The 24,179-nt window shown below is 38.0% G+C and overlaps 1 protein-coding gene across 10 annotated transcripts in view; it reads right to left on the bottom strand.

Annotated features, from left to right (window-relative positions):
- The window catches only part of ELMO1 (engulfment and cell motility 1), a 569,594-nt gene that overhangs the window by 347,323 nt on the left and 198,092 nt on the right, over nucleotides 1-24,179 (bottom strand). For all 10 annotated transcript variants that reach the window (XR_004271412.1, XR_004271414.1, XM_032286647.1 and 7 more), the window contains 3 exons: nucleotides 20,488-20,523; nucleotides 9,647-9,746; nucleotides 1,559-1,710 (listed from right to left, as the gene is read on the bottom strand). Coding sequence is in view for 8 of the 10 variants with exons in the window: in XM_032286647.1 (XP_032142538.1) it covers nucleotides 1,559-1,710; nucleotides 9,647-9,746; nucleotides 20,488-20,523 (288 nt within the window). In the remaining 2 variants the exon portion in view is untranslated. The remainder of the gene's footprint in view (nucleotides 1-1,558; nucleotides 1,711-9,646; nucleotides 9,747-20,487; nucleotides 20,524-24,179) is intronic.

The following is a 24,179-nucleotide window of genomic DNA, read 5'->3' as shown; positions in this document are numbered from 1 at the left end:
TTTCAGAAAACCATTTCCACCCTGCATCACCAACCTAAATTGGGCCAATCAGATTTCCTCTTGAGAATTTGTAATTGTGACCTAATGGACCAGGGCAAGATCTAGTGGGAGTTGGGTCATTGTAGTACCAACCAAAATGCTAGAGAAAAAGACAGCTGCTGAGGACTCCAAGGAAGCTATGGTTTCTCTCCATTTTTTTTTTTTTAATATGGGGCCTTGCTCTGTCACCAGGCTGCAGTGCAGTGGTACAATCCCAGCTCACTGAAACCTCCGTCCCCCAGGTTCAAGTGATTCTCCTACCTCAGCCTCCCGAGTAGCTGCAACTACAGGTGTGCATCACCACACCTGGCTAATTTTATATTTTTAGTAGAGATGGGGTTTCACCACGTTGACCAGGATGGTCTTAATCTCTTGACCTCATAATCTACCTGCCTTGGCCTCCCAAAATGCTGGGATTACAGGCCTGAGCCACCACACCTGGCTGGTTTCTCTCCTTCTTAAGGCTTAGCTACTTATGTCATCTCTGGATTCTGTCAGTACCCCTGTATTGTTTCAATAACCTCCTTTCCTGTGTAAGAAAGCTCACATTATTATCACTGCAACCCAAAATAATTTCTAAAGTAGCACTGTACACTAGACTCCTTCTCAGGCTGAAGTTACCTAAGGGAAGGAAGACAGGGAAAAAAGCCCCAAGGACTGCAGGCTGCAGAGACAGCTATCTTACTTCCATTTTATAGCTCGAGCCACTAGAAAAAAAAATCCCATATTTTATTATAAAATACACAAGAAGGTCACTAGAATCACCTTAAGCATAACTAAGAACAAAACCTGCCTTTAAGAATTCCTAGTAAAAATGCATAACATTACATTTCTAATTAACTATGAAAATACTCATTATATCACAGAAAACATTAATTTATATGGTTTAGGAAAGAGAACGTAAGAGAACAAATCATCCTGTTTTATCTTATTAAAAGTAAAACTCTACCAATATCTACCAATATTCATCAAAACGGAGAGCTTACCATGGGCCAGTCATGGGGACAGGCAGTGCCAAGAACCAGCTTGGAGCTCAATGAGAGGTAGGGGCTAAGGGAAAGTAACCATGCCATTCTAGTGTGACACATGGTTTGGTTATATGCCAAAATGAGGTTCTTTTTTGTTTCTTTTTGAGATGGACTCTTGCTCTGTCGCCCAGGCTGGCGTGTAGCAACATGATCTTGGCTCACTGCAACCTCCACCTCTCAGGTTCAAGCAATTCTCTGCTTGAGCAGCTGCAATTACAGGCACCCGCCACCATATCTGGCTAATTTTTGTATTTTTAGTGGAGACAGGGTTTCACCATTTTGGCCAGGCTGGTCTTGAACTTCCGACCTTGTGATCCACCGACCTCGGCCTCCCAAAGTGCTGGGACTACAGGCGTAAACAACTGTGCCCAGCCAAGATTCTTTTTCTGTACATTTAACCAAACTATAATAACACAAAACGTTTCCCAGTGCATTACTGTGGCCAACTTCCTGGAGCACTTCTCCTCCTGAGAGCATCTTGGCATGCTTACCCTTGCAGATGTGGAATGAGCTGGCCGATAGTGATCTCCTGTGCCACTTTCTGGTAGAGGTCATGGCTATTGAGCACCATCGACTCCAAAATGGCCAAGGACCGCTGCAGGATCGAGATGTCTATGGCTGACTTGTTCACAAAACTTGCTATCTGAAAATCCAAGTGGGACACAATTGACTGCTTGTGGTAAGTAGAGCAGAGACATAGAGAAGGGAACAATTGAAGCAAATCGGGAACTCATTTAAGAAACACCAGGCACTGAGGATTACCTGGAATTACAGCAAAATAGCAAGAAATCCATTGAACCAGGGATGGTTCATGATATCACTACCAAGGATGATTTATCTTATCTCTGTAATTCACTGATATGCAAATTTTTTTTGAAAAAGACAGGGCTCCAAAGATTATTCTTTGTTTTTCCCAGGACAATTCTCCTGAGTTTCATCTTTTAGGGGCAGACAATTTCAACACATACATTGTAAGGATTCCTATGTTTCTCTGGGATGGTAATTTCAACGTATGCTAATTGCCATTCTTCTTACATTCCCAGGCTACTCCTTCATCCACAGGATCCATGACTTTTACGTGCTTATTATGTTCTTGTTACATTCTTAAGGGACTCACACAAATCTCGCTTGTCAACACAATTCAACTGGCAATTTTTCAGTCACTGGCCACTCTCTTTGCTATTCCTAAAAACTCATTACCCCTTTCATCCAATTTCTGATGGTTAAAATAAATTCTTTTCATCTCTTCCAAATTTAGCAAACAGAAAATCATTTAAATTAGTGCTAAAAGTTAAAATACTAGTTTGAGCTCCAAAATATATTCTCTAAGGAATTAATCACTAAATCCCCAAACATAATAAATCACAGTGTAAGAGGAAAATAAAATAGGGGTTAGAATAATGGATCGCAGTAATCCCAACACATGGGTACCATAAAGGTTTTATTTTAGAGCCCTCATTAAAAGTTATTACTGTCTGTTGACAACTCACAATAAAAAGCCATTATTCTATCAGCATAATGACTGCTTTCTTAAAAGCTAAATAACTTGGTTCCTGACAAGTAAACACTTGCTGCTTCCCCCCGTCAGCACTAATTTCTCCATTTTTTGCTGCCCCATAGATCACTCGCCTCAGTTCCTCTCCATCCTTGCACATGATAAATTCATGGTGCACCGTGGCAGATCCCAGGTACTATCCGAATTCTCCCTAGTCTGCTGATTTCCCGGTGAAAGGAGAGGTGGGAGATGCAGATACCAACACTCTGCCTGCTCAGCTACATCTGGATCTCAGGGGTGGGAAATAAATAATGGGAAGAAGTACGGCGACACTATGATTTTACATTCTGAAGAGCTATTATTTTAAAATACAAACTTCAGGAAGAGTATGAAAATTTTAAGGTTCTCAAAAGACTCCTTCAGCTCTTCTCACAGCTAATAAACTTCTCCAACATGTTTATTATCCTTGGCAAGCACTTGACTTACTCCTCACAGTCTGCTCCAGTCCACCCAATCTACCACGCTAAAGCCACCCTTCTTTCTCTAGGGCCATCTTCCTCTGACAAAAATCCAGTTACTGTCACACTGTGTGTTCAGGATTTAATACTTAACTTAGGGCTCTTCTAAACAGAGAATAAATTATCTGACTCCTCCCCCACCCCACCAAACCATTTTACATGCTCTGAGCATAATTCTTGGCACTGTATTAGGAAACTGAAGAACTCATAACGAAACTCATTGACAATGCTTCAGATTCTTTCACAACTAATTTTCTCCTCATCCCAGGCTCCTCTGCTTGTCTCTGTTTATTAAACTTGGATGTGCCTTAAGGCTGCATGGAGTCTTGTACCTGAGAAGCTGTTGCTGATATGGTCAAACACCTCTACCTCCATCTTCAACCACTCTTTTGATTCAGTCAATATTTACTCAGCCATTAATTGATACATTCCACTAACATCCATTGCTTGTGTGTTACACAACAGGCTTACCCTGTCCCACAGAGCTGGAAATACAAAATGAAAATAGCAAACAAACTTCAAGGACCTTACAGTCTAGCAAGGACAGATAAAAAGGCATTTACCAGAAACTACACTGCGTGCCTATTCTTGGCATGCAAAATGATGCTGCCATTTGGATATTCCAAAAAAGCCAAAAATTAAATGGGGGGAATATCAATCTCATTGTCTTCTTATGCCTCTGTTCCCAATTATCACTGTTTTCTAAGAATCCATAATCATTAGTAATTCATATTTCCAGCTCCCTATTTTATATCCGTGATCTATCTGAGATATCTCCCTTTTGATACAGAGTATATACACATAACACTAGCCCAGTGGTCCAATTCATTGCTGTGTCACTAAAACATAATCTCATGCAGTTTCTTCTGTGTTCAAGTTTTCCATCAAGTGGAAATCTGCCCCCTGAATTAGTCCCCTACTTTTATAAATATCCTTTTTACAATATTTCCTTTCCTAAAATATTCAATCACAACTTTTTTTTTTTTTTTTCCCGAAATGAAGTCTTGCTCTGTCGCCCAGCCTGGAATGCCATGGCACAATCTCAGCTCACTACAACCTCCACCTCCTGGGTCAAAGCAATTCTCCTGCCTCAGCCTCTTGAGTAGCTGAGATTACAGGCATGTACCACCATACCCAGCTAATTTTTGTATTTTTAGTAGAGAGTGTTTCACCAGGTTGGCCAGGCTGGTCTTGAACTCCTGACCTCAAGTGATCTGCCTGCCTTCGCCTCCCAAAGTGCTGGGATTACAAGTGTGAGCCATGGCTCCCAGCCTACTCTCAGTGTTTTCTGATATGAAATATATACCTTCTCATAATAGGTCTTAAAGTTCTCTATAAATCATTAAGTCTTCCTTGCTCCCAGTGGACTTGCTCAATGATGGTAAAAATAATATGCAGTCTTTGCTTTAATTCAGGCATATTTATATCCCACATACATATTCCATTTCCATTCATTATTTCTATATATTTTTCTCCTAAGAAATGAATCCCTTGCTTTCATGAAAGTATTCTTTAAAATTTATTTTTCTATTAATTCATCTCTTCCTTGACATAAAGAACCCAATCATTTCAGCAATCCTAAAGCATGTTACATAATAAGCATTCTGTGTAACACACCTGGGGTACTCAGTTCATTAGAGTCCTATGCACAAGGTTGAAGCAGATTTCTTTCTTTTGTCTTATTTGTCACTGGTTTTAGCCAGATATTCAAAAGACCCAATACTTTCACTTAATAAATATTAATAACCAAGGTATCCAAGTGAATGCAATAATTGTCATCCTCCAGGGAACTTGAGAACAACTCCTTATAACTGAATGTACAAAATAGTTAATGGACAAATGTCTCTATGTCCAGTTTGAAAACTACAGATCTTCGTATAGCTACAGAAGGTTATTCATGCCTATTCATATTTTTATTTCCTTTATCCCACCAAAGAGTAATAATGATTCCCCTGCCTCTCAATTTATCCTAGGTCCATTCCTACACTTTCGGCTGACACAAGTGAACCAATCCAAGCCAGCCACAGTACAGCTTCTCGAAAGTAGGCCTATATCAAAAGGAAGAAGTAAGAGGAATTAGCAGTAACTATACACATTAGCTCCTTGTACTGTTCATTCATTTAAAAATCTTAGCTAAATAAGACAGAGAAATATTTTACGTAACTTTTATTTTTTTGAAACAGAGTTTCACTCTGTTGCCCAGGCTGGAGTGCAGTGGTACTATCTCAGCTCACTGCAACCTCTGCCTCCCGGGTTCAAGTGATTCTCCTGCCTCGGCTTCCTGAGTAGCTGGGATTACAGGTGTGTATCACCATGCCCAGCTAATTTTTTGTATTTTTAGTAGAGACAAGATTTCACCATGTTGGCCAGGCTGGCCTTGAACTCCTGACCTCAGGTAATCTGCCCGCCTGGGCCTCCCAAAGTGCTGGGATTAAAGGCGTGAGCCACCACACTCAGCCTATTTATGTAACTTTTAAGAAGCTAAGAGGCATTACAGTGCATGAATCAATAATCCAATTATCTAGGTAGAGGCCTATAAATTTCTCAAATTTTTAAGAGGCAAAAATTACCAGGTCTCCAAACCAAAATGGCAGGATGTTTGTCCAGGCGCTGAAAACATTTGGAGGGTAAGCCAGGTTCTCCTGCATAGCTGAGGTTTCAAGAGCATTTATATGAAACTTTCCTTCCAAAAGAAGGCACTGATGTTATACTTGGCAAGGAAAAAATCAACTCATAACATTGAAAGTTGGTTTTCTTTTCCTTTTCTTTCTACTCCATATTTTCTTACCCTGTCCCTAAGTGGCCAAGTCTTTAAAAAGCAACAACATTATATATTGGCATCAAGGGATTCCAAGTTTCAGAGCTGTTTATGAAATGATGCTATTTATTGCAGCCAAAATTTGTAAACTAGAATCTAGATTCACACATAACAAAACAGATAAAGTAATAGAGAAGGAGACAGAGGCTGGCAGGGAAAAATATTTCTCCAAAGTGGTATGAATTTGGCATTAATAGGAAGCCAACTCCAGACCACAGAGATAGGCATCTTTTGTCAGCCCATTTCCTAGTCGATTTTTGTTGAGAGAAAGCTCCATTTAAAAGACAGTTGCCAGCATACAATTCCTGGGTTGTCAAAGTGCTGAATTTGGTCCAGCTAATGAATAAAAAAGTTAACCTTACGGAAAAGTAAGTAATTTTCTGATGACAATTTTTAAATTCATGTAAGAGATCTCTAAGTAGCAATGCAAAGAAAATATGACTGGGAATGAGGACATGAACTAGATTAAATGTGTTGCTTTTTAAAAAATACTTAATTTTTTATTTAAACCACCAAGATTGTCAGTCTTTGTTTTCTTACATTTAATATGATTTTTGAATTAATTTATATAAATGAAACATTTTCTTAAGTTGTTAGAAAATTAAATGACTGTCATTCTCTCTGGCCACTACTCACATTTAAAGAAACACAGCTTTCTCATTCCTTTCTACTCATAACCAAAATTTTACTTAAAATAGATTTAAATACAGTACCACTTTTTTCTGTCTCTTTTTCAAATTCTATGGGTATTTTTAATGCTTCCAAGCAAATTGTAGTCATTCATTTAACAGAAATATATTAAGACCTTACTCTGTGCCAGGCCCTGAGGATAAAGTCATGAAGAAAGCCGTGTTTCTGCCTTCCTGAGCTAATGGTCTATTGGGAAAGACAGTCAAATGAACAAAAAATTCCCTGAAATGTGACAAGTGCTGGAATAGGGGCATTCACGAGATCCCAGGGGAACAGAGAGCAGAAGAAATCACTTAACTCTAGCAGTAAGGTCAGGGAGGAATATGTAAGAGACAGGCTGGTGAAGCGAGGCTCTGGGAACTATGCCTTCCACCGCTAGGAAAGCACCAGGTGCATGATGATGGAGAGAAGCGCCTTGACCATGTGACCAAGGACACCCACTCACTGTGTGACCTCATTCAACCTCCGCAACCCACTGCATCCCTGCCTCCTAACCAGAAATAACAGGACTATCTGTTCTGTTCTGGAAAGGATTGCTGTTGGGAATCAAAAGGGCTAATGTTGGCGAAAGCAGAACATAATTTCAAGGAATTCACATTCAGTACAACATTGTTGTTATATTCTATAGCAAAAGAGGCTCTCATAACAGACAAGCCGGGCACTCTGGAGGTAGAAAAGAAAGCCTACTGTAAATTCAAAAAGTTAAAATGTTTGTTAAGTATTAAAAATCAATGATACTCAGTATCTTCAGATTTGGAATTGCTTCTCTAGAACTGATCTCAGAGAGGCAAAATTCAGCAATTTATTTTCTCCTCATAATCTAAAGCTCACAATGCCTGCCACCGCTGAAGGTGGGAGGAAGGTATTTTATAACATACAGGGGTTTCTTTGGCTTATTTAGCTATTAGGTTGGTGCAAAAGTAATTGCAGTTTTCGCTGTAACTCTTAATGGCAATTATAACAGTTTCTTTCCTTTACAGCAAGTAATTCATACCACTGACAAATACAGGCAAAAAGGGCCTCCTCCTTTCCTGTGTGTTTTCTGCAGGGTTCCTTTTGCTCATCCCCCTTGACTTTATGGATTTACATAAGAGGGTTGATTCTGAGTTGTGCTGAGAAGACCCTGCGTTTCCAGTCAGCTTGTGTCTTAAATGAACATGGAACACAGTGCGAGCATGACACCTGTGGGGCCTCTGATCCTATCCACCTCATTCAACAGATTAGGGCCATCCCATGCCCGTCAATTCAAGGCAGCATCTCCCCTAAGATACTGATTAACCACTTCCCCCCCCAAAAAAAAGCAGCACCTTTACAGTGGGGAGACCCAACAGATGCCACCTAACCATGTAATCCAGGGTAACATCACCAGTCAGAGGACAGTGACATCAGGTACCCATGAAAGGAGGCACTGAGAAGAATGCACCATAACTTTTGTAGTATTCTTGCCAAAAATGCATGACCTTCTTTAATTGAACCACGAGGGAAATATCAGACAAATCCAAATTGAAGAACATTCTACAAAATAACTGACTGGTACCTTTCAAAAGTGTCAAAGTCATAAATGACAAATGAAAAAGCTGAGGGGCTGTCACAGACTGGGGTATGCTAAGGAGCCCCAACAACCAAATTCAATGTGGGATCCTGGGTCAGATCCTTAACCAGAGAACGGCATTCATAGAAAAACAGGTGAAATCAAATGCTGGCATTGCACCATGGCTTATTTATTAGTTTTGATAACCATACTTTCATTATGCAAAATGTTAACATTAGGGGAGGCTGGATAAAGGGTATATAGGAACATTCTGTACTATGTACTAATTTTTTTTTTTTTTTGAGACAGGGTCTCACTTTGTCCCCCAGACTGGAATGCAGTGGCACAATTTCGGCTCTCTGCAATCTCTGCTTTCCAGGCTCAAGTGATTATCCTACCTCAGGCTCCTGAGTAGCTGGGATTACAGGCACATGCCACCACATCTGGCTAATTTTTGTAGTTTTGGTAGAGCAAGGTTTCACCATGTTGGCCAGGTTGGTCTCAAATTCTTGACCTCAAATGATCCACCCACCTTGGTCTCTCAAAGACCGATGTTTTTCAGCTTCTTTAAGTCTACCATTATTTTAAAATAAAAGGCTTAAAAACTTCAAGTGACTCTTACTGGATTGCTCTCTGATTTTCTGGCTTGCACAGATTCACTGAAATTCTCTATTTTAGATAACCCTTCCCAGTAATAGATACTTATGAAATAAAGTTATGAATTCTGAGCATCTCTTTATTCCTAATACAGTAGTGGGGGGAGAAATACCAATGAATTTATAAACCATTTCGCAAATACAAAGAAAGGAAAAAATAATAAATGATAATTGTCCATGATTTAATCTACATTTGAGAGTCACAAGCTCAAGACTATTTGTTTTTAGTCAGAAGGATGGAAACAGAATTGCAAATTCGTTACAATTCAATTGCAAGGAATGGTGGTAGCTCTTCTGTCCCCTTTACCTGCACCAGGTCCATCTTTATTTGTTTTCTCCCAAAAGAACAATCAGTAGAACTGGGTGATGTCTGAGAGATTCATTGTACCATGATTACAAGTAAGTAGGCTCACTCTGCCTAAGACACACAGTCCCAGGCACTCCTCCTTCTCATATATCCCTGCTTCAAACCTAGCTGTGCAGGTAATCAGCACATTGCCTCTTTCCTTGTCCGTGGACACCAGGTTGAAGATTAAAGGTTCAAGAAGGATGACAGTAGAAACTCTGTTTAGGTCTTGAAACCAACAGAGTCAAGCACAGGGAATGAACAGACAGTTGTGCAGTTAACAGTGTGACGCACTGATTTGGCCTGAGCTATGGGTGCGCACATGCAATCCCTTATCTCTTACAATCGTTCTCATATAGAATTTGGGTTTCCTGACCCCCATATATGTAATATTACAAAAAAACACACCCATCTTTCAATATAAAGAACTAAAGGGAAGACAATTATGAAATATCCTCAAAGCAGAGAAAAACGACTATGAAAGAAGGCAGTAAGGAAAGCCTAAAGAGGCACACTCTGCATTACCTTCTTAATGAATGCCACCGAAAATGTATCCCAGGACACTATGCCATGGTCCATCAGCTCAACGAAGGCCGTCAGGGTGAAAGACAGCATGTCTCCAAAGCTGAAAAACACAGGGAGGCATAACAGTCAAGAGCCCCAAAGCTGAGCAAAGACACAGAAGCAAGAAAGTTCTGGGAAAGTGAATACATGCAGAATTTTAAAAGATTAAGAGATAAACAGCAGGGCCACTGGTGACTTCCTCACCAACATGAGTGACAAGAAGGGGCAGAACGGCCTTGCTGAGGTCACCCAGAGCTTCAGCATCCAGCAGACCCGGGCTCACACCAACTCTTGCTCTGGTGAGCTGTGTTGTTCTGGGCAATTCACTGACCTTGTCTGAGCCTGTTTATTCAGCTGAAAAACTGGGTGGTGATACCTATTTAGCCACAGAGCTACTTACAGAGTGCTTAATAAAATGTGTAGCATATAAACACTCAGTAAATCATGGCTTAAAGAAGAGCTTCATAGCTAATGAAATTTGGAGTCGCTTAGGGAAAGCAATGTGCTTCCTTTATTACTCATACACATCAAAAGAGAAAATTAAAAATACTTCTATTAGGAGGATTAGCACTTATTAAAAAGTGGTCTATATATCCCTCTGGGTGGAAACACAGATACAATATAGATGCAAGTAAACATATTCATTTTGATGTCAGCCAGCATTTTGTCTTTAGTTAATAACTTTTCTGGCGTATCAATGGAGATAATCACTCCACATAATGGGTTTGCTGACCAAAAGACTTGCTGAGATTCAGCAGGCTTTACAAAGGCTCTAATATGTGGTTTGAAAATCCAAACAGAGATCGGGCTCAGGCAAATGCAGTTCTACCTAGGACCCTTATCAGATAATATCCTGGTTTTTAGAGCTTTCAAAACAACACTTTAGCAGAGACTTAGATGCACAGAGTCTTTTACAGATATTCACCCTTATTGTAAATTATCATCATCATAAATATGAACACCTTTATAATAAATACTCTTTGAGTACACTGAATTATGCAACAACACTGATTCCTAGGCTAAATGTTTTAAAAATAAAGTTGACTATATAGATTTTTCCTTCATAGGGCCGTGCATACTATTATTGATATCCTACAAACAAAGTCTCCTAACATATTTAGATTGAGCCTTCCCACTTATTTTCAACTAGTAGAATAGAACACAGGTCACATTTCTTTCGAAACACCTTCTCATTTTCCCTTCTTCCTACTGTTGTATTCAGCCTAGCCTCCAAAACAACTTTTGAAATTCTGCACTACCGCAGAAGATGTAATGCTAAATGGAGCCTATAAAAGGGGAAATGGTTCTCAGGGAAAAAAAATGATCTAAAACTGCTGGAGACCAGAGGGGATGCGACCAGCTAAACAAAAATGTCTAAGTCGGTAGTTTCTTGAGTCAGACAGCAGGGGTTCTCCCTCCAGCCCTAAGTGGGCAAGTTATGCCACCATCCTATGCTTCTGTTTCCTCATTTAGTAAAAACGGGGATAATGATGATGATGGTGGTGGCAGTCACCTAGCTCAGAGATTTTTGGAGAAATGAAAACAAGCAAACATGCTTAAAGTCCTCCAAATGCTGTGGAGTGAATGGTAGGTGGCATGTGAGTGTTACTGTATTATCACTATGCAAAAGGGAGATTTTTAAATGGTGAATGAAGGCCAAGATTTTCAAATGCTTCACCTTCATTGTGTTAAGGATTCTCTTTTCTTAGAACTAGGAAACAAAAACAAAAACAGCAATGCAAGGAAAGCCACACCATTCAGACCAGATCAAAATGCAGCTTTTCAGACTGCACAGGGCAACCTCAATCTTACAGGTGCCCCCTAGGTGGCATCAAAGGATCATGCCTCAAAAAGAAATTCCAAACCAGAAAATGCAAACTTACTTGAAGGAAGGAACAGAGCACTAGAAAGACAAGTGGAATAATGAGTTGAAGAGAGCAGTGAGAAAGGTTAAATAAAAATTCCAGAATGACTCTTTCTGATTGCAAAATAACAGATTGCAAAAGGAAACAAACAAAACAAAACAAAAAAGTAAAAAGACTGTCTCAGAAAAATAAGAGCCAGGAAATAAAAGCAATTAGTAAGATTTATTAATAGACTGGGTAGGCATTAGTATTACTGTGAAAACATTATTACATCATAACATATAGCATTAGCAGTAAGCAATATTAGCTCATTTATTTATTTACTTAAAAAAAAGGAAAAACGAGAACCGAAAGATAACTAATAGTGGATAATTGCTCGTACCCTGCATTCTAAAACACCTCAAATGTTAAAAAATATTCCCATGCACACGCCATGGGAGGACAGCATTCACAGCATCTGTACAGGGCAAAAAGCCTGCCTCAGTGACATCAACAGTGGCACAGGCCATGGAACAGACAGTGGCAGAGAAACATACATACTACTGAATCAAACTCTTGGCCAGGTGCAGTGGCTCCCCACACCTGTAATTCCAGCACTCTGGGAGGCTGAGGTGGGTGGATCATCTGAAGTCAGGAGTTCGAGAGCAGCCTGGTCAACATGATGAAACCTCATCTCTATTAAAAATATAAAAATTAGCCGGTCATGGTGGTGGGCGCCTGTAGTCCCAGCTACTCTACTCGGAAGGCTGAACCCGGGAGGTAGAGGCTGCAGTGAGCCAAGATTGTGCCACTGTACTCCAGCCTGGGTGACAGAGTGAGACTGTCTCGAGGAAAAAACAGAAACAAAACTCTTCTCTTCATTCCCATTAGCTAGACAGCATTCAGATAAGACCAGGAATTCAGATGACATCAGTCTTCAGTAGCTGCTTTAAAAGCAAAAGATAAAGTACATTTATATTCTATAATATATGAAGGTAAAATGACTCTGTTCCCCTAGCTACCTGCTCAGTGGAACCCTAATCCAAATGTCTTAGTAAAATCTGGTACAGTCAATCTTCCCAAAAATACACCCCAGAGCTCTGTCTACAGACTCCTCAGACAGGACAGGCTGCAAGGACTTTGGGAAGAAGAAAAACACTGGAGAGGAGGAGAAAGAGTATCATTTGGTTTCCAAATCCCCACACTTGTTTGGGAGTCAAGATTTCAGTCTCCATGGATGTTACGGAGGTAGAGCACCATTTGTGAGAATGCAGATAGAGCTATCTGTGCTTCTCAAGTATGTATTAGTGGAATGATTCGTTAGTGAAAGTAAAGCTTCTTTACAGCATAAAACCAGTCAAGGTACTCTGAGGAAGGATAGCTCTCTTGATCTACCTGATGACAAGATAAATAAATAGGGAGAGACAGATAAAAAGAAGTATGTAATAGGATCTATTTTATATATTACTAGCACATAATATTTATATAAAATACACATACCATATAATACATACACGTTACATAATACACTATATTACATGCATGTTTTGTATATAACATATATAATTCATTAGGACTGTTTGCTGGGTGACATAGTAAGTTCCCATATGGAAGAACTTTTCCCAAATTCAACTTCAAACTCTCAGCCACAAAGAAAGAATGGCCATGGTAAAATTTTATTACATTCCAAATCAAGGGATTCAATCACCTCTTTCAAGTGAAGTGGTATAAAAGCTCTTATCGAACCTTGACATAGATGTTTATTTCCACTCCTAGAGGAGTGATTCAGGCTCCAAACAGGGAAAACAAAACAAGTTCCACCTCTGAAATCAGTCCTGGGTTCACAGATTCAAGGCTAAAAGAATTACAAATATAAAACAACCACATGGCACATCCAGGAACATTTTTATTTGTTTGGGTTATTTGTTTTTTGTAAAGTGTTAAGCTAAAGATTTTGCAGTACTGACAGCCACAAATTAAGCCAACTGCAAACTTACATGCTGGTGGAAAGCCACTGTCACAGCCAACACACCATGTGTGCTGGAATGATTCAAATAAATGTTTCTCATCAACTTAGTAGACATCATCTTCATTCCAACAAAATTCAGCCAGTCTCAAAACAAGCATGTAAATTTATGCTACTAATTTTATAAAAGAATAGTGTTTCCAAATGTTTCCATAGGGCAAGCCCAATACAGATTTATTTATTTATTTATTTATTTATTTATTTATTTCCTTCCTTCCTGCCTTCTTCTTTCTTTCTTTCTTTTTTCTCCTCTCTCTCTCTCTCTCTCTCTCTCTCTCTCTCTCTCTCTCTCTCTCTTTCTTTCTTTGAGACAAAGTCTTGCTCTGTCACCAGGCACCAGGCTGGAGTGCAGTGGCATGATCTCAGCTCACTGCAACCTCCACTTCCCAGGTTGAAGTGATTCTCCTGCCTCAGCCTCCTGAGTAACTGGGATTACAGGCACATGCCACCATGCCCAGCTAATTTTTGTATTTTCTGCAGAGATGGGGTTTCACCATGTTGGCCAGACTGGTCTTGAACTCCTGATCTCAGATGATCCACCCACCTTGGCCTCCCAAAGTGCTGGGATTACAGGCATGAGCCACCGTGCCCAGCCCCAATATAGAAATTGAAAAAAAAAGATGAAAATATAGGCCACTTTTAAAGCTATAATAAATTGTGCTCAATAGATCCTTAATTGTCAAGGTTAATGGCCATAGGTCTGCTCTGCCCTTTTGAGTTTTTCCATGTGTTTTCCTCTTTGAGGAAATAAAATGTATATACATTGAGTGGTGTGGATTTATGTCATCCTTTAGACACACCTCTTACCTTCAGAAAGTATGACTTAAGTCAGCAAACATTCTTCTAGCTCCTTTGTTAAAAATTTCAGTGCAGGTTGATTCTGGACTCTATTCTACTACATTGATCTGTTTATCTACCCCCTTATACCAATATCAGACCGTCTTGATAGTTAACTTTATAAGAAGTATTGAAATCAGTCAATGAAACCCTTCTACTATGTTGTTGATTATTGTGGTTATCCTAGGTCCCACATATTACCATTAGTTTTTAGGATTGATTTGTAATTTTTAAAAAAATAATTGATATTGCACTGAAGCTAGAGTTTGAAGATGATATAGTTTGGTTCTGTGTCCCTGCCAAAGGATATCAGAAGAGAGCTGCTATCTAATAATATTGCGTCTTTCAACCCATGAAATGGTCTATTCCTCCACTTGTTTGGGTCTTCTTTATTTTCTCTCATTTATTTATTTTTAGCAAATAAATAGATATTGCATGTTTATCGATGAATTTATTCCTAAAAATAAATTGTTATTTCCATAAAGCAATTATGATTTTGATACTTTTATAAGTGAAAATTTTAAAATGTCATTTCCCAATGGTTGCTATTAACATATAAACATACATTCATTTTTATATATTGACATTGACATTTTTATATATTGACATTATATCCTGAGACCTTCAATTATATCTGGCAGTATCTTTGTAGATTTTTTAAGATTTTCTAAATAATCATGTTTTCTATGAACAGAGATGGTTTTACATCTCCCTTTCTTATATTATGATTTTAGAGTTTCTTTATTGACTTATTGCAATAGCTAAGAACTCCTGTACAATGTTGAACAGAACTGCAGAAAGCAAACATATTTGCCTTATTCTCAGTCTTTAGGGTAGAAAACATTGAGTCTTTCAACATTAAGTATGATGGGGTTTTTGCAGATTACTTTATCAAGTTGAGGAAGTTCGCTCTATTCCTAGCTCACTGAGAACTTTTATTATGAATGGACATTGAATTTTATGAAGTGCTATTTCTCCATTAAGATGATTTTTGTCTTTAGGTTTTCTCCTTTATTTCATAAAACACTGAGCTGCTTGATTGATTTTTAAATGTTTAACCGTTTCTGAGATAAACTCCTTATTGGTCACAAGGTATTATCCCTTTAATATATTGCTTGATTCTATTTATTAATGTGCCTCTGGGGATTCTTGCATCTGGTCTATAATTTTTATTTTCTATATTGTCTTTGCCAGGTTTGGGTATCAGAGTGATACTGGTATCATAAAATAATAAGAACTGGTCCTTCTCCTCTATTTTCTAAAAGCATATATTTAGATTTGGTATTTCTTCTATAATATATAATATAATTCACCAGTATAACCAGTTGTTGTTGTATGAAAATTTTGAGAAACAAATTCAATTTTTAATAGCTATGGGTGTCCACATTTTCTATTTCATCATGAGTCAGTTTTGATATGTCAGTTTTAGTCCACTGAGCAGCAGATGCTGAGATGGAGTTATGTGAGCAGAGATTGAGTGGGAGGCTGGGCAATGCCTGTAGAAGATAAAGCAGGCAGAGAGCAGGATTGGATATGGAAAGCCTTGAGACCAAGAAGCAGATATGATGAGTGGGAAAGGAAAGGGGAAGAGGAAGGAAATGCAGACATGAAAAAGTCTCAGCCAACTTAGTGGGATGCTCTAGAACAAACACTGCCTCCTAAGAGTCCTATAATGGGTAGAAATGACCAGGCTGTGGTGTCCCTGCTATGTTCAATAACTAAAGGCTGCCTTGGGAGAGTACTGAAACCTGACATGAATCTAGAATGTGTGATAGGTGAAAACTATCAGTTACTATACTCTTCTAGGCTGACTAGCAAGTTCTTTCCTGAAAGGAGGCCAAAGCAACACATTTCCATGGCTAACATTTTGGTAATTCTGTTTTCCATGGCATTTGTCCATTTCATTTTAAATTTTCTTTCTTTCCTTTTTTTTTTTTTTTTTTAAACAAAGTCTCGCTCTATTGCCCAGGCTGAAGTGCAGTGGCATAATCTTGGCTCACTGCAACCTCCGTCTCCCTGGCTCAAGTGATCCCCTATCGCGGCATACCCAGTAGCTGGGACTACAGGCACAAGCTACCACACCCAGCTAATTTTTGAATTTTTTTGTAGAAATAGGTTTTTGCCCTGTTTCCCAGGCTGGTCTTGAACTGCTGGGCTCAAGTGATCCACAGGCCTTGGCCTCCCCAAGTGCTAGAATGTTAAATTTATTGACATAAAATTATTTGCAATATTTACTTCCTTTTTAGTCTCAGTATAATGTGTAGTGATAGTCCCATTTTTATTCCAGGTATGGATATTTGGATTTCTCTTTTCTTTTTTTTCCTAAAAACGTTTGGCTTTTTCTCTATTGTTTGTCTCTTTTCTATTTCATTGATTGGTATGCTTCTTATTCTTTTTTTCTACTTACTTAATTCACATTTTTTAAAGCTTCCTAAGTAGAAACTTAGACCACTGATTTTTTTTTTTAAAACCTTTCTTTCCAAAATAGATATTTAAGACTACAAGCTTGCCTCTAAGCATAGCTTTGACTGCATTCACAAATTTTGGTATGTTGATTTTCATTACTAGTCAGTTAAAAATATTTCCTAATTTCAACTGGGTTATTCCTTGACAATTGGATAAATATGAAGGTGTGTTTTCTAATTTTCAAACATCTGAGGCTTTTCAGCTATTTTATTGTTAATGATTTCTACTTTAATTTCCTGTGATCAAATAACATAATCTGTGTAATTTTAATCATTTGGAAATTTTTGAGTCTTATCTTGATAAACAGTCCACGTGTATTTGAAAACAATACATATTCTGCTGTTGTTGAGTGCACGCACATTTAAAATTTTTAGATGCATACATGTTTAAATGTGCATGCACATTTAAAATTTTTAGATGCATACATGTTTAAAATACAAAGGAGGACTAAATCTTCTTCATGAGTTGACCATTTTTATTACTAATTATTTAACTCTGATAATATATTGCTTTCAAGTCTTATCTTTCCTGATATTCATAAAACCACTCAGTTATATTATTTTTAGCATTAGCATGGTATATGTTTTCCATCCTTTTATTTTCAACCTACACGTGCCCTTGTCTTTATATCTCTTATAAACAGCATAGAGCTGGACCATGCTTTTTAAAAAATTTTGTCTGACAATCGAAACCTTTTCGTTGAACTGCTTAGTCTATTTGTATTTAATGTATGATATGATTAGATTTAAGTCAACCAACTTATTTGTTTTCCATTTGTCTCAACTTCATGTTATTCTACTTCTCTTTTCTTACCTTCTTTTGAATTAATCAAATATTTTTTAGTAGTCTGATTTAATTCCTCCTTTGTATTTTGGCCTATGTTTCCTTGCACTGTTTTTAGTTGTGACTGTATAGATTACAATGTGCACCATTAATATCTACTTAAAGGAAAGATTATACACTAGGAAGCTTACTGTAATGTAGTTTCTCTTATACCTCCATCCTTTGGGCTCTCATTGTCATTCATATTACATCTACATATGTCATAAACCCTGCCAAACAGTATTATAATTTTTGCTTTACATAGTTATAGCTTTTTAAGGGAATTTAAAGGGAAGTAACAAGATAAAATATTTTATCTTTTTATATTACCCACACGTTTATAATTTCTGGTGTTCTTCATATTTTCCTACAGATCTGAATGTCTATCTAGTACCATGTTTGTCCAGTCTGAAGAACTTGCTTTATATGTCTCCATCATCATTTTCTTCTGTAATTATTTCCTCAAATATTTGTCTTTCCCATTCTTTTTCCTCTCCTTTTGGGATTCCAATTAAATGTATTTCAGATCACTTATTATCTCACAGGTCAAGTACTCATTATTCATTTTATCTACTTTTCAGATTGGGTAACTTACACTGATATATCTTCAAAACTACTTTCTCTTCTCACATCTTGAACCTCATACAGTAAAACTGTCACTTTAACTGTTGTGCTTTTCAATTTTATAACTGACATCTGGTTATTTTTATGGTTTCAATTTCTCTTTTAATGCTCCCCATCTGTGCATTCATTATATGCATACTTTTCTTTAGTTTTTGACATATTTATGAAAGTTTTTTAAAAACCTTCATCTGCTAATTTCAACATCTGGATCATCTCAGGGTCAGTTTCTACTACCTACATTTTTTTCTTAACCATAGGTCATATTTTCCTATTTCCTTACATACCTAGTAATTTTTTATTACATATTGGACATTGTGAACAAAACACTGTCAATATTCACAATTCCATTTTGTTCCTCTGAAGAATGATGATTTTTATTCTAGCAGGAAATTAATCAAACTCCAAATTCTGCAGTGAGTGATAGCTGACATCTTTGCTCAAATCTTTTAGTTTCCAGGTATTGTTTTGACCATTAAAAGAGTGCATGTGCACTACAATGATCAGCAGTGGACTGGGACAGGGTTTATAGGGGTAGATGTGGAGTCTGCTACTCTTTGGACTTCTGTTCTTCCATGGATTCCCTCTAATTAGCTAACTGCTCTGAAGTCCCAAACTACATCTTCTTAGTAACTTACTAAGACTGAGGCTTTCTGCCACCTCATGCTGCCTGGATGAGTAGGTGTTCTCAGGCAAGAAGCTTCAAACACACAAATCCCATCAATACCATCTGGTCTCTCAAGGGTTAACTTCCCTCTACCTTCTGCCTGTTTTTAGTTGCTACCCAGTGCCTTCATATAGTTGGTTTTAGATGTTTTGTTTATAATATTTTGTCTAGATTTCATAATTGTTATCTGTATTAGTCTGACTGTGCTACTCTGTCATTACCAGAACCATGGCCTTGACTATTGACTTTTGTCTACAATTAATAAATAAAAAACCATGAACTACAAATGGTTCAGCATATCTACATACCAAAAGATCAAAACAACTGGCTAATAAATTTTAAAGAAATGATTTTGGCTTCAGGGCCCCCAATTCCTCTATATTCACAAATTCTATTAAGCTGATGGGGAGAAAATAAGTTTGAATGCCAGCTCCTCCATCTGATTTTAACTTCTGCACCAAGGAAATACTGAACTTGTACGGTGAATATACGTGTGGATTAGGAGTAATGAGTGTAAACATTGAGGCAATGCCCAGGATAAAGTCTCATAAAAAGTGGCTTCTACTGCCATTACCATTAAGTGCTCCTACTGTATTAAACATATCAAAATGAAATTTAAGAAGCTTTACCCTAGAAGCTCAATATTGGTTTCTACTTTATTAGAACTGAATAAACAGGAGAGTTCCTGCAACTCATACTTTTTCTGTGTGTGAAGGATGGGAGAAGATGAATGATTTGAGACCAGCATAATACTATAATATATTGAAGGTGATGAGGATTTTCTCTGAGCGCTTAGAAAATAAAGTTCACACCTTGAGATGCTTTTAAAGTTCACACTTTGAGATGCTGGGCGGTGTTCCTTCTCAAACTGAAATTATCTGCTTAATGGCTCGGCACCGTGAAAACTGGTTTACCCTACTTCAAAGAATTTGTTAGACTGTATTTGGACTCACTCTGTTTAATGGTTAAGAAAGAAACTTAGAAGGGAAAACTCTAAGAAAGAAGTTCTCTATCTTCAGATACAATTATATAATTCACTTCATAGATAGGTGATCAAGCACTTTCTCAGACTCAAAGTAAATAATTTTCATTGCATCCTTCAATCCTGGATACTTTTAAAAGTGTGAATCCTTTTTCTTTCTGAGTCATTGAAGAAAATCAAAGACTTTTGACTTTGAACATCATACAGGCCACAAAAAATGAAAGTTTTGTTTAAAGTAACACATAAAATTATGCCTAGCACTGCTCCAGGAATAGGGTAGCAATCTTTCTATGGTTATAGCATCTCTTAGTGGTTACATATATAAAATACTCTTTCTACTGCAAAGTAAAAAAAAGAGGGGGAAATGCATTTTTAAAGAAGCTGTTTATAAAAGAACATCAAACAGAAAGCAAACACAACAAAAATCACTTATTCAAAATACTAGATGCATAGTTATACAATCAGAGGACAGGGCTCAATTATGCAGGAAAGTAGGAAGGGTTAAATCATCAATATCAATTGATCATATAAACTTACCAAGGCTTCATGATCTTCTGCAATTTCTGGTATCGCCTGCAAAATTTAAAAACAACCATGTGAGGAGCACACTTAAAAGCAACAATTTTTACATAAAGAACATATTTTGAAGAAAACTCAGGGTTAGGTTTAGGACAGATTTAACTGCTATGAAGCAAAAGAGCTTTATCCATTTCAAGACATCATTCAAAGTAATAAACTGCTGTTCTTTAATGATCAGAAATAATCAAAAGATCAGCATTAAACTACTGTCATCAACCAGCTGCATTTGCTTATGAGTAAAGACAGCCAGAATAGTCCATTTAGATCAGAATGGTTCTGTGTTCAATGGAGCAGGGGAACCCTAAAAATAAGAATAGATTAATTTTCAATGAAAACAAGTTGAGCTAAAAAGCACTTGACTATAAAGAAATATTTTACTATCTTTCTTTGATAGACTGTCCACCAATTTTACTTTTTCTGTTTTTTTCTCAGATGGCTTCTTCTGCAGGAAGACGCTGCAATCAATGTCTTTGCAAGGAGACATTGCACTAGTGTGAAACCCCAAAACTGAAACTCTGGGCTGGTGGCTCAGAACTGGCAAATCTGGCTATAAGAAAGGATCATTACCCTTTTAAAAAAAAAACTAGACTCAATAATATGAAGAAACAAGCGTTTCAAAACTGGCCAAACCATACCCCATTCCTCATGTCTGCCAAATCTCTCCGGCTTCAAGTATGATCTTCCCTTTGTATGAAACACCTGCCCCCTCTTTGCCCAACTTGCAAAGTCCTACCCCCAAACTCATCTCATTCTAGGCTCCTCTGGGAAGTCTCTTTGACTTTTGATTTCTCTTCCTCACACAGCAGAGGTGGTGCCTACATCTGCAGTCCACAGGCCCTGAGGACACATTGGCTGTAAGTCTCAGCACATCTCACTGTCCTTCTAGCTCCTTGAGGGCCAGGGTTCTGCATTGCGACACTAGTGTAAGGTGAGGCACATCCAGAGTAGGATTCAATACACAGTTGACAAATGATTTTGTTTTTCAGAAATTCTCACACTCTCAACCACATAAAACGTAACCACTACAGAAACCCAAATTACCAGGCGAAGACTAGATTTAGTCTCTGGTAAAATTTGTGGGAAGGGGATTAAAAATGTATATAAAGAGTCTTTTTCTTCCTCTTCCCCTCCCCTCCTTTACCTGTCTTTCTTTTTAAAATACTTATTATTTCCCCTCCTTCCTTCATCAAAAAGGCATTTTGGGCAGGGTGAAAGGGTGAAAGGAAGAGGGGAGAGGCAGGCCTGAGCAGAAGTTGGCAGCACGCAATGGCCAGAGGCTACTCTCTACTAAAAGGAACCGGGGCTCCCTTGGGGAAGTGGCTCATGCCAGCGGTGGGGCAAGGAGATCTAGATAATTCTGGAACATCTTGTTGAGCCATAAAGTAAAGAAATGCTCAAAAACATAATGAGACACAGAAGTCAGCTTGAAGGAGCTCCCACATAACAAATCTGGGACATGTTGAGCATCAAAATCAGTAAAAATAGTGATAGATTAAGCCTACTGAATAAAACAGGAATGAATGAGTCCACAGTGTTATAGAGTGATGTACTGATGTTGAAACACCAGATCTCTGTGGAAAAACACACATATCTGCTTGGTATTATTTTCCAATTTCCACAGTGTAATTACTCTCACCATGGCCAACTTAAAAGAACCAACATGAAATCAATGAACACAGAGCAGAACAGAGCTGTACAGAAGTGGCTCTCAGAAAGTGGTATGAGCTCCCCACTGGAGATTAACATGTAGGTGAACAAATACACAGGAAGAAAACAGAGCTCTTACTACCAAAGAAAACCAAAGAATACATGTAGAAAAAAATGAAGGATTAGAAAATTCCCCTTCGAAAATCATCAAAGCAATAATTAATTCAGATAAGAAATGTCAATGTCAAAACTGACGGGTGAAACTGGGGTGAGGAGTGGGGCTTTACAGTTTCACTGTGTCTTCCTACATACTTTTCATGAATTAACTGCTAAGGTAGGGAGAAAGTATTACAGTGGAGACATCTGGAAGATGCTATCTGAATGAAGTGGTCAAAGTTAACACCAGTAATAAGACAGATGCCATGTGCCATCAACAGGACGAAACGGAAAAAAAAAGTCACAACCATCTGTTATATTCCAGCCAAAGACATACAACATGGTTCTCCATAAGGAGAAGAGAAATTTTTGTTGTGATGTTTGTTGTAATGAGAGAACACTGGATAAATCTGTAGAAAACAAAATACTGTGTTTCAATAGAAAACTAAGCAGTGCCCACAACATATGCTTTCGGGCTATCAGATTCTAGTCCTGTTGTCTTTGAGTTATTTTATAACTCTCTGTAAACTGAGGTAACTGATGGAAATACATATATATACATCCTGTCTGGCAGTGATTTAACTGACTTCCTTTCCAGTGGTGGAAAGCCAGCTTTGTCTCCATTTGCAACTTCATCTCAACAATCCTTTCCTCCATATAAATTTGTGATCTTTTAACTTTTCCTTTAAAGTTATAACATCTGACAGGTTTCATCACATCATATGAATCAAATAAATTGTTTTAACACCTGTTGATTTGTATATCTGAAGTCAACATGTAATATAGAGGGAAACCTCTAAATTAAACATTTTATTGGGGAACCACAGAATTGCAATTCAAAGCATACACATAGACTGGTAGTCTTTGGTTATGTCTGAGGAACAAAGAAAAGGTTAGGAGCTTTATTAGAAATAAGAATGCTACCTATGGTTTTGAAATAAAGCTTATAGACATTAAAGTGTTTGAGAGATGCGAAGCTCTGATTGGTGAGTGACAGCGATAGTTAAAACCAATCCTAGAGTCACAGCAGGTCATTTCAGCAGCTACTAGATAAAACTGGTCTTAGGGTTACATCAGGCCACCTTAGCAGCTGGACTTGCAGACAATTCAATTATTGGAGCAGGTACCATGTGCCCATGTGGTTTTTGCCTCAGCTCCTCAACTGTGACTTAATTGGGTGTAATAAGAATTACCCAATTTGTATAATCAATTTTCACATCTGTAGGAGAATTATGATTTTATTTTTCCCTGAAAATTACGTTTAACAAATTACCCTTTAACAAACCCAAATTAGAGGTTATTCTACAAAATGGCTGGCCTATAATTTAAAAACACCAAAGTCATTAAAGAAAAGGAATGAGTGAAGAACAATTCCAGATTGGAGGGACCAGGAGAGACAGGCCAACTGGATGCAAGGTGCTACCTGGAGTTAGATTCTCTCCATTAAAGGACAGAGCTAAGGTGATGGGTGAAACTTAAATGGGGTTTCTGGGCAAAGAGCAAGTTAAGATTTTCTGTTCTGTCCTTGCATGTTTTCTGTAAGTTTAAAATGGTTTTGAAATAAAGAGCATGTTTGTGTAACATACAAAGCAGTGGCTGTAAAGTTTCAAAATAACTTTCTGGCCTGGGGCCTGAGCATGCTTATGGTTTTTATATGAGTTCCGCCTCCTCCAGCATCCCTGACCTTGGAGAGCTCTCTCTGACCAGAGCACAGACATAACTCGATGCTGAGTCACAGTGCTTCTTACTCCTCAAATCTGCATCCTCACTTTGGCTTCAGACTACGCGTAAGGAGAAGAGAGATTTTTGTTGCAACATTTGTCTATTGCCCTCAATGGAATACTATG

Source organism: Sapajus apella, unplaced genomic scaffold, assembly GCF_009761245.1.
Source record: "Sapajus apella isolate SASKATOON/1434 unplaced genomic scaffold, GSC_monkey_1.0 scaffold19, whole genome shotgun sequence".
Taxonomy (NCBI): Eukaryota; Metazoa; Chordata; class Mammalia; order Primates; family Cebidae; genus Sapajus; species Sapajus apella.
This window is presented reverse-complemented; position numbering and strand designations above follow the sequence as displayed.